Source organism: Camarhynchus parvulus, chromosome 8 (genome assembly GCF_901933205.1).
Source record: "Camarhynchus parvulus chromosome 8, STF_HiC, whole genome shotgun sequence".
In the NCBI taxonomy this organism is placed as follows: Eukaryota; Metazoa; Chordata; class Aves; order Passeriformes; family Thraupidae; genus Camarhynchus; species Camarhynchus parvulus.
The window spans coordinates 26369926-26385532 of NC_044578.1; the positions used below are offsets into that span (position 1 = coordinate 26369926).

The 15607-nt window shown below is 52.1% G+C and overlaps 1 protein-coding gene across 1 annotated transcript in view; it reads left to right on the plus strand.

Moving 5' to 3' along the window:
* PAPPA2 (pappalysin 2) overlaps positions 1-15607 on the plus strand; it is an 87816-nt gene that overhangs the window by 1270 nt on the left and 70939 nt on the right. Inside the window, 1 exon segment of the mRNA XM_030952967.1 lies at positions 4257-5319. Within this exon segment, the coding sequence (XP_030808827.1) occupies positions 4257-5319 (1063 nt within the window).

Genomic DNA, 15607 nt, shown 5'->3' on the forward strand with positions numbered 1-15607 from the left:
TGCCCAGGGAAGTGGTGGAATCACTGTGCCTGGAATTGTTAACAAATGTATAGATGTGGTGCTTAGGGACATGGTTTGTTTGGGCTTGGCAGTGCTGGGTTAACTGTTGGAGTTGACCTTAAAGGTTTTTTCCCAACCTCAATGATCCTGTGATGGAGAAGCTGAAGAGACAGTGAGGACTGGCCCACAGGCAGAGAGTGGGGAAGATGCCACCTCCTGCAGTGGTGCTTCATTCAGCTGTGCCAGGATGGGTGTTTGTGCCTGGGTACAAGCTCGCAGGGCAGTGCAGGGATGCTAGGAAGGGCTGGGAACAGATGGCAGTGCCACAATGTCTGGGGTCCCCACAGTGCAGGCTCCTGTGCTGCCCCAGCCAAGCTGACTGGGGAATCCCTCTCTCTGTCCTAACTCTGCCTTGGCTTGTGATCATCTCACTGAACTTCCCTCTGCTTTGCCTGGTCCCTTTCATGGATTTATCTCCTCAATTATAGGGCAATAACCACACCTGTGCTGTGCATGAGGTAGGAGGGATGAGCTGGAGTCTGGCAGAGGGGAAAAACAGCCCTGTACAAGGAAACTACCAAACTCCCTAGCATCCACCCCTCTGTCTGCCTTCCCTTTGGCATCCGGGATGTCCCCCTGCTGCCAGGCAGCACCTCGGGCTGCATGGAGCACAGTTCCCAGTCATCACAGCAGCAGCACAGCTGTTTACATCTGGAGGTCTGGCCTGCAGGTGCTGGGGTTTGAATTTCCCAGCTAACCAGCAGAGGGTTTTTATTACTATTTTTTATTCTTTCTTTTTTAATTTCCTTCTGGAGGGTGGGACAGTCGTCAGTGCTGAAAGCACCACCCGTGAGCGCTGGCAGTCACTCCAGTAATGTCCCCCAGCTTCCCTGCTCCAGGGCTTGAGTCAGCCCCAGGCACCTCTGGCTGTCTGAGTCACTGCTCACTCCCCACTGGCTCCCTGCACTGGGGACCAAGGGGCCTGGAAGTGGGTGGCCAAAGGGGGCCAGCCCAGTGCTGCTGGCATTTTGTGTGAGCAGGTGACAGAAGCAGCTGCCAGCCCTCAGCAGGTGCTGATTCTGCTTCTGATCTGCTGCTCCTGCTCTGCTGAAAGTGAGGCCACTGAGCATGGGGTCATCCAGAGGTGTGGAGGAGCTGGAGAGGCTCCAAGTGTCCATGTGTGAGGGAAGGCAGGAGGAAAGCAGGGCAGAGCTGAGCTCTCCCAGCATCAGTGCCTGAAAAGCAAGGGCAGGCTAAGCAGCTTTGATCATGGAAAGCAGGCTGTCCTGTCAGCTGGTGTGGCTGCTGCTTGGCTTGAAGGCTCAGGAGTCGCTGGTTTTTTCCCCTAGATGCCACATTTTGTCACAGGGCCACCCTGAACTGTAGTGGGATAGAATATAAGAAAAATAAAGATAGTGTAGGAAGTAATCTTACCCCTAAGGAGTTTCAGCTGGGCCAATTATCAAAGATTAGGAACAGGCCTGACTTTAACAGGCCACAGCTGTACCCAATGAGAAGAAGAGTGCTATAAAAGAGTGGGGTGGGTGGTTGAGAGGGGAACTGGAGTCAGTTGGTTGCTTTGTGAAGAAGAAAGAGTCAGTGCTGTGAGGAGCTGCCCATGAGAAACACCAAGGAGGTCTGGAACTCTTGTGATAAGGTGACAGCAGTATGGAACCCCTGCAATAAGATAACACTGGGTGGGGTTGTTCATCCTTCTTAGTCACTCCTTCATGGGGGGATTTCTGCTGGGGTATAACCTGACACAGCCCCTGTTAGCGAGGGAAACTGGTCCTTCTTCCTTGTCCTACTCATTTTGGGCAGCAGATAAGAGTCCTTTCATGTGATGCTGTTTCCTTTTCCATCTTTTTTGTCTCCCTTCCATCTATGCCTGCTCTGCTTCTGGTGAACCCCAAGGACTTTCCCTTTGTGCCAGGCTGAGGTTTGTTTTTACTTAGATTGCAGGTGATTTTGTTGGGTCAGATCCTTCACCAGAGACCATCCAAAACATCTGTGTTTAAATCCAGATGTCCTGTTTGGGTCCCTGAGCTGGTTCCCACTGTATACCCTGAGGGGTGACCGTGATTAGAGGCTCCTGGCCTTTGTCAGACCCTCTGGAGCTTTAGCAGCTCATTTCCCCCAGAATCTGGGTCTCAAAGCATGACTGAAAGCTCTTCCTGTGCTGAAAACCCCTGGCCCCAGTGGGAGAGGCTGCTTGCAGTGTGGCCCTTACAAGTGTGGCCACTTGATCTCTTTGTGGGCTTTTTCTCCACGACCTTCCCTGGCAGGTACCGTCTTCAAATGTTTTTTGCACTGTTACCAACAGCTCTTGTTTCACCCCCCAGAGGCAATTCCCCTTGACCTTGATGAACCTGGGCTCACTTAAGTTTGTTTTGCCCAGTGTTGAACTCATCAGGCACTGCCAGCCATGGGTTGTGAGGATGATAGCTTACACTCACCCCAGGGGCTCTTCCACCCCTGATGCTGTTTTTCCCACTTTTGTCTTGGGGTTTAATCAAATTTGGGGCACTCTGAAATCATTTCAAGGTGAACTGTGTGATTTTTCCCAAGAGAGAAGGTACCAAGCCCTGTTCCCTCAACCCCACGAGGACCAAAAGATGGCTTTTGAGTGCGCAGGTCTCAGCACGTTTCAGCCCAAAAGTACTCTCCAGCTTTGCCTTCTCACTTCTGCAAGGCTCCTTTGCTGGCCTCCTGCTTTTTGGCTTCTCCTGGTCTCATGTTCCCCTGGTCTTTGTGCTTCCCTTTCACAATCCACCAGAAAAGAGGAGTTGGCCCAAGCCCATCCGCCCACGGAGGCTTTGTGCGTGGCTGCCTTTGTAGTGAGCAGGGACAGGGATCCATGCCCAGGGTGGTGACGGCCCTGGGATGGTTTAGAGGCCACCACCCAGCTCGCCCTTGGTGAAAGTGATGGAGGGAGGGAGGGAGGGATGCTGCTTCCTGGGGTGCAGCAGGGCTTGGCGTGGCCTTTGCCAGCCGTGTTCGTAAGGGGGAAATGTGGGGTCATGGTAACCTGGCTCCAGACATATCCCCTGGGTGAGAGCCAGGAGATCCTGCTCCTCCTGGAGCTCCCTCTGTTCTACACCTCTGCTTCTCTCTACTGGCCTCTTCACAATTCTGGCAGCAGGTGGGGCATCCCCAGGCACAGGCAGGAGTGCTTGTTTTGGACCACAAGGTCCTGATGCCATGAGGATGGGCAGGCAGTGTATGTGATGGGAATGGCACAGTGAGGGGCAGGAAAAGCAAGATGGAGGATATGAAATACTGCAGCAGGAACATAAAAAGTGTCTCTGGGCATGGCAGCAGGTTTTGTCAACGTTGGGACGCTGTTTGTTGGGGTGATGAATAGGAGAGCAGGATGCCCCAGAAGACACCACTTCTCAAAGAGTGACTTCAAGCTCATTCACCTCAGCCAATGACTTGCATGAACATTCTGGCTGTGGTGGTTTAGGAGCTCAGAGGCATTTATTTCAAGCAGCAGGTCCCTTTATCCTTGCCACTGTTTAAATGTCTTACGGCCACTGATTCCCAATGGCATTCTGTGCCTGCAAGCCTCTGGTTCTTTGCCATGGGCACTCAGCAGTCTGGGGGAAAGTCAGCACAGCTCCAGGTCTTGCCCAGCCTAAAACAGGTTTGCAGTATGCTTGGGCACAGAGGGAGAGGCTATTCCTGGGAGTGGATTTGTGTTCAGGTGACCTGAGGGGCTGAGGAGTGCACTGGCCAGGCTGGAGGCAGCACAGCCCTCTCCAACTCTCTCCCGCCAGCACTGGATGCATGACTGGGAGGGAAACTGGAGCATAAACCAGAGCTGTAAATCTGTCTGGAAGCTGTTGGGGAAGCAGTCCCTGGAGGAGCCTGTATTGCTTTGGGTTGCTGTGCTCTAATTCTTAAAAGCTTTGGCTCACAGATAAAAAGCTTAGCCTTTAATCCCATCCCGCCGGAGCACTCCTACAGAGAGCAACTCGGAAACACCTCGCTCTTCAGCCTCTCCTCCCATCCACGCTCTTCCTCCCCTCTCCATCCTGCCTCTCTGGATCTGCCATTCTCCCTGCCTGCTTCACCTCCTCATCCAAATGATTTGGAATGGGGGCTGGGGTGTCACCCCTGGCGGAGCACCCACTGCCCAGCCGCTGCCCACCTTCATTTACCTGCTGCCGAGGGCTCCAGGGCGGAGTGGTGATGCTCTCTGGTCCTTACCAGCTCTCCTCTCTCTCTCCATCCCTGTCCCCGACCTGCTGCAGGTGTCTTCAACAACTGCTCGCACTCAGCCAGCGACAAGGGCTGGGCGCTGGGTATCCGCGCCCTGCAGCTCGGCGGCAAGAAGGACGCCCGCTTCTTCTTCTCTCTCCGCACGGACCGGGCCGCCAGAGCCACCGAGGTGACCTCGCACCACCGCTACCGCCCCGAGGCATGGACACACCTGGCCGCCAGCTACGATGGGCGGCGGATGGCCCTGTACGTGGATGGGGTGCGGGTGGGCCGCTCCGGCGGGCAGCAGGGCCCGCTGCACAGCGCCTTCATGTCCTCCTGCCACACGCTGCTGCTCGGCGGGGACGCCTGGGGCACCAGCCACACTTTCCGCGGACACCTGGCCGGGCTGGCCCTGTGGCGTGGTGCCCTGGCCCAATCCCACCTCCAGCGTTCCTTCCTAGAGGAGGTGCCTGGGCAGACGGCGGGGCTGGCTCTGGCCGCTGGCTTTGCCACCCCGGAGGAATGCTGGACGCCTTTTCGGGAGGGTGCCTTTCCCCAGCAGTGGGTGCTGCTGGCCCCACCAGCCCCCGTCCTGCGGCCGCTGGGCCCCCCGGCCTGCGGGCAGACCGCCTGCGATAACGTGGAGCTGGTGTCCCACTACAACCAGCACTGGCCGCTGCGCAGCTGGAAGGTGGCGCGGTACCGCGTGGTGAACCTGGCCGAGGACGACGGCGGGCGGCCCACGGTCAGCTGGGAGCAGATCTGGCGGCAGCACCGCGCTCTGAGCGAAGCTTTCCGGCCCTACAACATCTCCTGGCAGCTCAGCCTGCTGGAGGTGAACAACTCCTCCCTGCGCCGCCGTGCCGTGCTGCTGGGCTGCGAGCCCAGCAAGGTGGGCAACGAGCGCTGCGACCCCGAGTGCGAGCACCCCCTCACGGGCTACGACGGCGGCGACTGCCGGAGGCCCGGCCGCTGCTTCTCCTGGAAGCGCCGCGACGGCGTCTGCCACATGGAGTGCAACAACATGCTGGACGACTTCGATGACGGCGACTGCTGCGACCCGCGGGCCACCGACGTGGCCAGGACCTGCTTCGACCCGGACTCGCCGCAGCGGTAGGCGCGGGGTTGTGGGGGTGGTACGTGGAGGGAGGGGATGCGCCCTCTCCCCAGCACTGCTCTGTGCCTGGGGGTTGCTGCTGACCGGCGGCTTTGGGAAGGCAGAGGGGCATTTTCCCATGGATGGGGGTGTTTGCCATCGAAAGGAGTAAATCCTACGGTGTGACATGGCGCCCTTCTGTGAGTGTTTTTTCCCCCCAGGGACACTCCTGCCCCCCTGCCCGAGGGGATTCCCAGTGCAGAGCTGCCAGCCTCTGGTTACATGCCAGTGGGAATGTGGGCAGAGCAGCCCCTGCAAAGGATATTGCTTACCCTGATCCCCTGCAAGGCATGTAGTTGAGGGATTGCTGCTCTTTCCCGCCTTCCTTGGATGTGTCTAAAGTCTGATTTCTTATTTTGTGTTCAAAATGCCTTTTTTTTTTTGATTGTTGGAGTGGCAGTGCTAGATGTGAGGTGCAGGATTTGGAAAGGTGTGGGTGGGTGTGATAAGCCCTCCTGAATCTTGCCCCGGGGAGTGATGCCCACAAGGAGATTCCCTTGGTTGGAGCAGGATGTGTGCCTTTACTGTGTGGTGCAGGTGCAAAACGCCTTGAAAATCCACATGGACTAAAACCCATGGAGCATCAACATGCTGTGTTAGGGGACCCTTGCTCTCCCAGGGGTCTTTGGAGTCAGCAGCAAGGGGGGAGATGGAGAGGAAGATCACATGATGGGGACCCTGGGTTGTTGGGAACAGTGTCCTGGGTGCAGTCAGTGACTTGCACCTACCTGTTCTCCTTGCTGGAGCCATGAAGTGCCGACAGCCCTGTTGATGGCTTCCAGCCCTCAGGGCTCTGCTGAATGTACTTTCTGTATGGAGATGGGGAAGAGGAGAAAACAGTCATGGCTTTTCCTTTTTTTTTTTTTTTTTGTTTCATTTAAAGCTGTTTCTGTCTCAGTGTCAGAGAAAACTCATTCCTTGCTATTGGCTCCTGGTGACAGGCAGAGGTGCCCACTGGAGCAGGAACGGTGCAGCACAGATGGCAGCATCTGCCAAGAAAAGTTACAAGCGAGGGTTTTAGGCACACATCTGCCCTTTGATCTTCTTTCTCCTTCACTTTTCTTTCCTTAGGCTGTGGGAGCAGATAGGCTGTGAGCCATGAATCCTTTTCCCAAGTCTGCTTCTCCTCTCTGATCCTTTGCAGGCAGGGCACAGAGGGATGAGGGAAGCAGGCATCTCTGTTTGGGCAGTGGTGATAGAGAGGAGCAGCACTTTCCCTCCTCCCTTCCTGAGTCCTTCTTACCCATCCTTAAGTTGCCTGAGAACACCCAGGAGGAGGATGGGGAACCTTTCTTCCAGTGACACAGAGAGGCATCACACAGTGTCCCTGCCCAAGCAACCCTCCCCAGATGTTTCCCCACCTCTGGAAGTCTCTTTGGTGCCAGCCACCATTGCCACCCTGTGACCACCTGTCCCCTTGTTTCCCATGCTGTGAGCCAGCATGGAAGTGCTTTCCTGATCATGGAGCAGACGAAAAGCCTCCACAACAACTCTCCCTCCACTTGTGGTGGCCATCAGCACCCAGCACCACTTGGCCTTGGTTTTGGCAGGGCAAAGGCTCTGTCCTTGCCTCTGTGTGCAGTTAGAGAAATGTTTTCGTCCTCAGACAAGAAGGGCTCCACCTTAAATTGAAAAAGGCCAAATTTTTGCTGGTATGAATCAGGGCTTCCATTTGTCAGGATTTTCCCCTGAAAGTTGGGAAACAAAACAAAACAGAACAAAAAAAAACCCCCTTGCTTCTGTGGGAAAGGAATGGGAAAATGGGAACACTAGGGAAATAACAAATCTTTTGCAATTTTCTTTCCGCAGATCTCATTGGTCTGTGCAGAGAACAAGAATGATTGATTGTAGGCTAAACTCAGAAAAATGAAATCCAGTGTGCCTGGCATTTGGGAAATGAGGGGGCATGGGTTGAATCCTGCTGCCACTGAGGTCTTCTGAGCTGCTTTTGGCTGGCTCCTTCAGAGATCACAGGAAAAAGGAGTCATTGAATGGTTTGTGTGGGAAGGACTTTCAAGTGCATCCAGTTCCACCCCTCCTGTGATGGTCAGGGACACCTTTCACTAGACCAGATTGCTCAAATCCCCATCCAGTCTGGTGATGCTGGTGTACACCCACCCTCCCTGTGCCCATCCCTACTGAGGATGGTTTCTGGGGAAGAATAAATCTGTTTGTGGGAAAACCACTGGGAAAATGGTAGTGTGTGTTTGGGAAAAACCAAGGTGAACTTGTGCTTGCCAAAGAGCATGGCCAGGCTTGTGTGGTTCCCCCAAAATTGATGGGTGAACCCCAAGACACAGAAGCAGGGGGGCTTTGTTCAGGCAGAGTTGAGTGCTGCTGTGTTTACTGTAAGGTATTGTACTTAAATGAGCAGGGCAGCTGGAGGGAGAACTTACAGAAGGATTTTTAGGGTGGAAGCCAAAACAGAAGAAATAACATGGAATAAAATGTAACAAACTGCAGAAAGGCAGCACAATAGGAGCCAGGTGCTTTGATGCAAACAGCAGCTTTGGGTGTGTAACTGCAGGAGAGCAAGCTGGCTGCTGCTCACTCAGACCTCTCTGCTTCCTCATACCTGTGCCAGAGCCCAGGAAGGAGCTGTGGCTTTGGGACAGTCAGGGGAGAGGGGACCCCCACTGCAGGTGATCTCTGCATCTCCTTGCAGATCAAGATGGCAAGACCAAACATCTTAGGATCTTTTTTCATGGGTTAAATCATCTCTACTTCATTTCAAGGCTTTCTCAAAGAGTGATTTGGATGTGAACATTTCTTACTACAGGCAAAAATAATTGAATTGAGAAAGTCAGAGTGAGAGGCTGGGCAATTTCTTACCAGCACTGTAGACAGATTCAATATATTTTGGTGAAGGGTCTCAACGCTGTCTTGTCCTTCACAATTGTAAGCACTCAAACAGAAGCTTTTTCCGTTTTAACACATTTCTGATTTAAAATTCCCTCTTGGGCTGCAGCTTAGAGCGAGGTAAATTAGAGGAAAAAGCTGAGGAACAGTGGTGGCTTCAGTGCTTCTTAGCTGGTGAACATCTCATTATAATTCCAGGGCTACAGCTGGTGCCAGCTTATACCCTCACTCAGGGGAGGGAAATCAGATTTGGAAAGAAAGATTAATTATTTTTTTTTTTACAAGGGTATGTAGTGACAGGACAAGTGGGAATGGGTTTAAGCTGAAGGAGTCAGGTTTGGATTAGATATCAGGAGGAAATTTTTCCCTGGGAAGGTGGTGAGGCCTTGGCACAGGTTGCCCAGAGAAGCTGTGGGCAGTGTTCAGGCCAGGTTGGATGGACCTGGGATACTGGAAAGTGTCTCTGCCTTTGGAAGGGCAGGAATGAGTTGATCTTGGTGGAAGGGTTGGAATGAGTTGATTTTTGAGGTCCTTTCCAACCCACACCATGCCAGGGTTCTGTGACAGCTCTGGGAGGAATGGAGCCCATTGTGGCTGAGGCAGAAGCTGAGATAAGGGCTGATGCTGAAATGATATCAGTGGGCACTGGAATACACTGCTGGGTCCCTCCTGCACCTGCTCTGGCAGCACATGGAACCAGACAAGTCCTGCTGAGCTATGAGACAGCTGGACCACCACCCACAGGGGAAACCCACCAGTGGGACCGTGCATTTGTGGCTGGAGGGAGACAAGCAAGAACTCAGGTGGAGATCTGTGTGTAGACATCCCTGCAAGGCCGCCCAACAGGAGACATGGGAAGCAAGTCACACACTTCCCATTCACCCCTGGTCCACCTTATGAGGAACATGGGGACAGGCAACATCAGGAGAGTTACTGACTATCATCCTTCACCCTTCACATGACTTCAAGCGTTTTCCAGGAGTTGCTGGCAGTCCAATGTCAGGGTCTGGAGTAAAATTTGCCTTAATTTTCAGCAGGCTCCCATCCTCTTGCAGAGCTTGAGTGCTGCTGTAATTGGTGCTCTTGGAAGGAAAGCAGCAACAGCTCATTAGCAGCAATTAACACTCAGCTAGGGTCCCCCTCGGGCACTTAGTCAATGAGAATCTGGTGTGTGACACAGTTAATGTGAAAAGAAAAACCGAGGGGAGTCTGGAGAGCAAAGTGGGTAAGGGCAGAGCTGCTGGGCCTTTCATCTTGCTGCCCAAAGTAATGGCAGAAATAACCTAAGTGACAAAAGGAGGTGAAAAATGATGAGGTGTCTCCAGGCTTGGTGGCCTCTGCTGGGATGACCAAAGCTGTGATGTTAAAATGCACCTGATTAACTGGACACTTGATGGGCTTTAACGCAGGCTTAGCTGGCCTCCCTCCTGAGGGACTGGTGCTTAATTGGGTTAAGGCTGCTTGGGAGCCTCCTGCAGTTTAAGCCTTGCCTTCAAAAGCTGATCCAGATTAACCTCCCTAAAAGTCTCTGGTGGACAACCACAAGAAAGAAGGAATCACTCCGAGGTATCCCCAGGCACCTGAGCCTTGTCAGGAGATGTTCAGCTGAATGTCATTGGACCTGAGAGCATGAAGGCTGTCAAATTGAGAGCAGGTGAGGCAGTGGGGTATCTTGGGGCCAGAGCTGACCTGCCTAGGCCTTAATCCCAATCCCAGATGGTAAAACAGCATTCCAATTAGCTGCTCCCTTCCCCTTCTTCTTCCCCTGCTACAGGAAACCCTAGTAGGTCTTTCTTACTGTGAAAGAGGGCAGGAACAGGCAAAGTTATTGCAAAAGCTTTGCATACAACCTCAGGCCACTGATGCTGTTGCAGAGAACAGATTCAACTGTGTGGCAGTACCTGTCCTTGGTTTTCCTGCGTCTGGATTGAAGGCACTTGAGACAATAGTCCATGCTCAGATTCAGGTGTTTATTATTTCTTATCAGTAAAACAGTCTCACTACTCTGAGTTGGGCAGCTTTTCATTAGAAGGCACAAAATGGCCAACAATCTCTTGTTACAAGGTCTTTTAAGACTAAACTATCCAATTAAGAACTGACACCTGGATTATTTTCCCTTTTTACCCAATAACTGATCCCACAGAGCCTGCAATGGGGACTTTTCTGCCCAATTACAAAATGCCACCCAAACCCATGAAGAAGAAACCCAGGATGACAGACATCCTGTGCCCTTCATCTTGCTTCCATCCACAACATACTAAAAATCCCAAAACCTAAATTTCTCACCAAGTGATGCACCTACACTGCTCTCTATAATCTATTGCACACTTTTGTGGATTCCAGTTTATCTTGAAGTCTGGGAAACTTTCTCCATGAATGAGGGTCAAAATCAGTGCACCCCAGAGCAGACAGAGAAATATTCCTGGTGCTCTGGATTTCCACTCAACTGGAGGTGGTGTCTGCTGCTTGTGGTGGTTGATTGTTTGCAGGGTGGATGGCAGCGTGTGTTTTCAGTGATTTTCACTGCCTGTGGAGTGGCAGAGGCTGTGTTGGTCCCATGAGGAATGCATGGCAAGGAGGTTCTCTGCTCAGAACCTGAGCTCTGGCTGCTTTTGAGCTCCCTGTGGCACCTCTTGGAGTCCTACTGGCATGTGCCCAAATATTGTCCTGCCGTATCCAAAAATCCTCAACTGCTGGGCTTGAGGCTTTAAAGTGATGAGGAGGGGAGTGCTTTGGAAGCACCAAAAGTGGCACTGGTGGGTTCACTGGCTTCTGAGCTTGCTGCTTCTAGTCTCTAGTACACTTGCTGGGACTGTGGGGGTGCAGTAGTAAACGGGATTTTTTTTCTGCAGCCTGATGGTTTGTTGGTGGATGCTTTAAAGTTTTGTGACTGCTTGGATTTGAGGTTATTGGAAAACTTCTCCTTTCCTTGTTCTCTCTCAGCTTTCCTATGAATTAACAGTTTTAAAACCTAGCAAAAATAGAGGGAATGTTTTTGGTAGAGCCCATTATATCAGGTGGGCAGGATATCTCCCAAGTCACTTGCTTGTGATGGGATTTGGAGGCTACACCCACGTAAAGGTGCCTCAGCCTACCCAGAGCCCAGGCTTGGGGGTGAAGACCTTCTTGGGGCTTTTGACCTTCTCAAAATGTTGGCTGGTATGGAGATAGATGTTCTCTGATTGGAGAGTATTTGGGATGTTACCCCTGCTTAGTTGCAGGAGCCCAGCAGTGGGATTTTGCTGCCAGTAGAGAGCACTTGGGATGGTGAGAAACTGCATTGCTGTGGCGGAGGAGGGGTTGGTGGGGCCTCCAGCATGGACACCCCCTCTAAGGGAGGCACACCAGGGCATGACTGAGCCCATCCAACTGTGGGATTGCAGAAATTACTTCTTTCCAGAGGGAAATAACTAAGTACTAAGGTGCTGCCATCCAAGGGCCTGTGCAGGCTCTGGGGAGCACTTTCCAGAGTGCTTTATGTGGTACCCTCTGGTGGGGTCAGAGCTCTGTTGTGTTACCCTGTGGGGCTGGAAGAGCAGCACAAGGGTGTAGAGGTGTTTAGCTGCAAGGGGAGGCTTCCCAGTCCCATCTGGTTGATGTGCACAAATCTTCCCTGCTTTTTTTTTTTGGGTGCTAAATTAGGACATAAAATCACAATAATGCACTTCTTTTCTTGCCAAGGTAGAAAGCTCAGGGGTTAATTCCCAACAAGCCTCTGTGGGAGGATGAGTTTCACTCACTCCCAGCCTTCCTGTGAGCGCAGAGCTGCCCGGCAGCGAGTTCCTGGAGGAACCTGCTCGGTTCCCCGGGGGTGACCACATCTCTGTGGGAGAGGGAGAACATGATCTGCGTGTGAGCGAGGGCACAGCACCCCTGGCCCCGTGGCTGTGGGCAGCCCGGGTGCTTTTGGGGAAAACATCTGTCCCAGATGTGAGCTATTGTTCTCGCAAACCCCGCCGACTCAGGGGCTCACTCGAGGGGGGCCGATTGTGTTGGGACGGCAATTGTGAAGGAACAGCGTGTGTCCCATGGCTGGGAGGGGTCACTCTTTGTTAGGCCTCCCCAGGGCTCCTCCTCATGCTGCTGTACCCTTGCCTGTGGGTGGGGGACCCCAGCGAGGCCCTGGCCAGGCCCGTGAGACCCCGGGAGCCGGGGTGGCAGGGGCTTGGCAGCCATGGGCAGGGACACCCGGCGGCCGGCGCTGACAGGGGCTCTGGGAGGATTCCATCTGCCTCGGGCTGGCAGCCTCAGCCACGGCCAGGGGAGTCACACTGCTCTCAGTGTAACACACTGCTCTTAGTTTGCCTTGGCCCAGCCACCACTGTTATTTAGGAAATCCAATTGCTCCCTTCCAGAGGGCAGTGGGGTGAGAGGGAGTGAGTCCAGCACCACCCAAACCAACTGAGATGGTGTGAAGCACAGGACTTGCTTTGGAGGTTTGAAGATGGATGAGGATGCTGAATGTTTGTGACTGTTGCCTCTCGAGGGCTGTGCTGGGGATGAGTGAGAGGCAGCCTTGGTTTTTGGGGTTTTTTTGTTTCTTTTTGCTGTTAACGTATGATTGTTACACTACAGAATTTCCCCAACGAATTATCTCATGTCCTTTTTATATCTGTGAGGAAGGCATTTTTAAAATACTGGCTTGTGCACTTTGTGCTCTGGCTGGGACACCCAGTTGCCTGGATCTAAAAAAAGTTGGAGGCTTGGGACTTGGTTTTACCCTAAAAAAAATATAAATATATGCATATAAAAAGCAAGCTGGAGGTGTTTGGCTTGAACAGATTTGTTTTCCTCTGTCTCAATCCCTTTCTCTACCAATATCATGGTTATAAGTTTTTGCCCTTCAGTGAGAAGTTTAGGGTGAATGTTTCGGATCTTGGACATTGCCATCATGGTGAAGAGTGCACAAGGAGGGGCTTATTGACCACAGGGCTGTGTGGTTCCTCTTGAGCAGTTAGCTTAATGCCCTGGGAGCATCATCCTTGCTCAGCAGATTGATCCACTGCCTGCCTGCTACAGCATCCTTATCCTGCCAGTGCCCAGGAATCTGAACTGAAGTGACAGGCCAGGGACTGGAAGGGTGGCACCCTGATCTTCTGCCACTCTTTTATTGCCTATGCTGCCCTGCTGGTGGATGGGGATGCCCATTGCAGCTGGCTGCAGGCTTGTCTGGCACCAGCAGAAATCCTTCCCCAACCTTGCAGTGTTTGTGGTGCCTTTTCTGCTGCCCTGCTTGTCAGTTTGAGGCTGGATGAAGAAGAGAGACTGATTTTTTTTTTTATTTTATTTTTAATTTTTTTCCCTCTCCTTATCGCTTTGGCTGTTTCTGGAGATGGCCTCAAGCTCAGGGTTCTGCCTTTTGCATCCATGCAGAAACCAGTTTGTGGTCTGGCCCCTCTTTGCCAGCCATGCCTTCTGTCAGGAGGTGACCAAACTGCCTCCTGATACACCTCAGTCACCTGTGTTCAAAAACCATAAGGCCTTCCTAAGCCAGGAACATTACTTTGTTTTAAGCAAAAAGTAAGATAACTGATTCACAGATCTGTTCTTGTAGCTTAGGTGGGACAAGGCTGATCTGTACAACCTTAGGCAAAAAAAGACCTGTAAAACTTTGTCCTGGCCCTGGGGTGTTTTTTCTCATTTTGCTTAGAAACAAACAATCCAGACAGAAAGGGAATCATCCCTGACTTTGTTTGGCTTGGAACATGCTCTAGAATAACTTGCCACTGTTGAGTTCTGCCTCCCAAAACCACACAGGGCTGCAAACATATTTCTCCATTTCCCCTGCTGCTTCTTGCTTGCCCTCTCTCCCACACTGTGTAACTCCAGCCAGCATTGGCCTTGCCAAAGGAAGGTGAGTGCTCACCCTGTGCTGTGGATAGCAAGTTCTCCCAAGCTGTTGGTGGGTGCTGGAGCTGGGATGCTGCCTCAGCTGGGCTTTGGAGGGCAAGGCTGGACTCCCCTCCTTCCCTGAGCTGCTGCTTCACTGCCTTTCTCCCAGGCAGAGCTCTTTTTCATCCCCTCCATGGTTCCAAACTGGATCTTTAACTCATTCTTTTGAGTTTTTTTGACTAACTCCCTGCAACTACAGCTCTTTCCGTGTTGTCAAGGATGATATCTCAGAGAAGCTGTGGCTGCCCCATTCCTGGAAATGTTTAAGGCCTGGCTGGACAGGGCTTGGAGCAGCCTGGTCTAATAGAAAGTGTCCTTGCCAATGGCAGAGGGGTGGAGCGAGATGGTCTTTCAGGTCATTTCCAACCTAAACCAACCCATGATACTTGGACATGGAAGTGGCAGATACATTACTGGGGTGGAAGCAGGCGAGGAGCTGGGGTGTTTGTCTCCTTTGCTTATTCCAGTGATGGGGACAACAGAAGAAGCAACAGTCTGTGGCTCTGAACTCTCTAAGTGCTGCTTCACTGGGTTTTTGAAGGGGAAGGTTAGAGGGATCAGGAGAACAGATGTCCCTTTGAAATTCGGGAATTTTCAGGTTTTGGGTTTTTTTCTGCTTTATTCTAAGGGATCTTGCCATGACCCTCACCCAACCGTGCTGTACTGCACACCTGTCCTTGGATCTCCTGTTTGTGGTCGCTGAACCCTCAGTTTGGTTTCAAAAATGTAAAAATCTTGGGCCTCTGTGTTCCTGCAGCCTCATAAAAAAGGCAGCCAGGAAGGAGCTGCTCCAGTGATGGGAAAAATGAGGAATAACTGCAGCCTTGTTCTTGGTAGACCTTGGAGAGCTTTTGGGGATGATAACCCTTAATACATGCCCTAGTTGGAGCAGGGGGGCTTCAGTCAGTGGAATAAATATCAGGGTTTAGTCTGTCCATTGCTTCTTAGCAATTAGTGCATTCCTTTGGAGTTTGCTCCTGTTGATGTCTTTGATATGTGTCAACCCCAGACAAACCAAGAGTCTGCCTGGGAATTTCCCTGAAGGATTGTCAGCTGGGAGCCTGTAGGTTGAGTTTAAACCCAAGAGTCTGAGGCACACATGTCTTTTGAGCTCCCAAGGAGTTGTCCTGTGAGCAATGGGTGCATCATCGGTGAGAGATGGTCCGTGCATGCTCCGCTCCCACCGTGGAAGCATCTGGGGCCCCGGCTGTTCTGAGAGCTCTGCATCATTGCCTGGTCTAATGAAAGACATCCCCAGACCCTCCTGGGGCTCAGATGGGCCATGTGCTTCAGGATGATCTCAGCCATGAGGAAATGGTGAGCCTCTCCGAGCAAGAGATGGCCGTGATTCACTCGGATAGAAATAGAAAAGCCAAGCACGCAAATGGAGACTCCCTATTGACCAGGTTCCTGCCATTTAAATGGGTTTTTACTACCTATTCCAGTATTCATTTGAAAATCACATGCATTTACTCATACACACTACAATCAGAT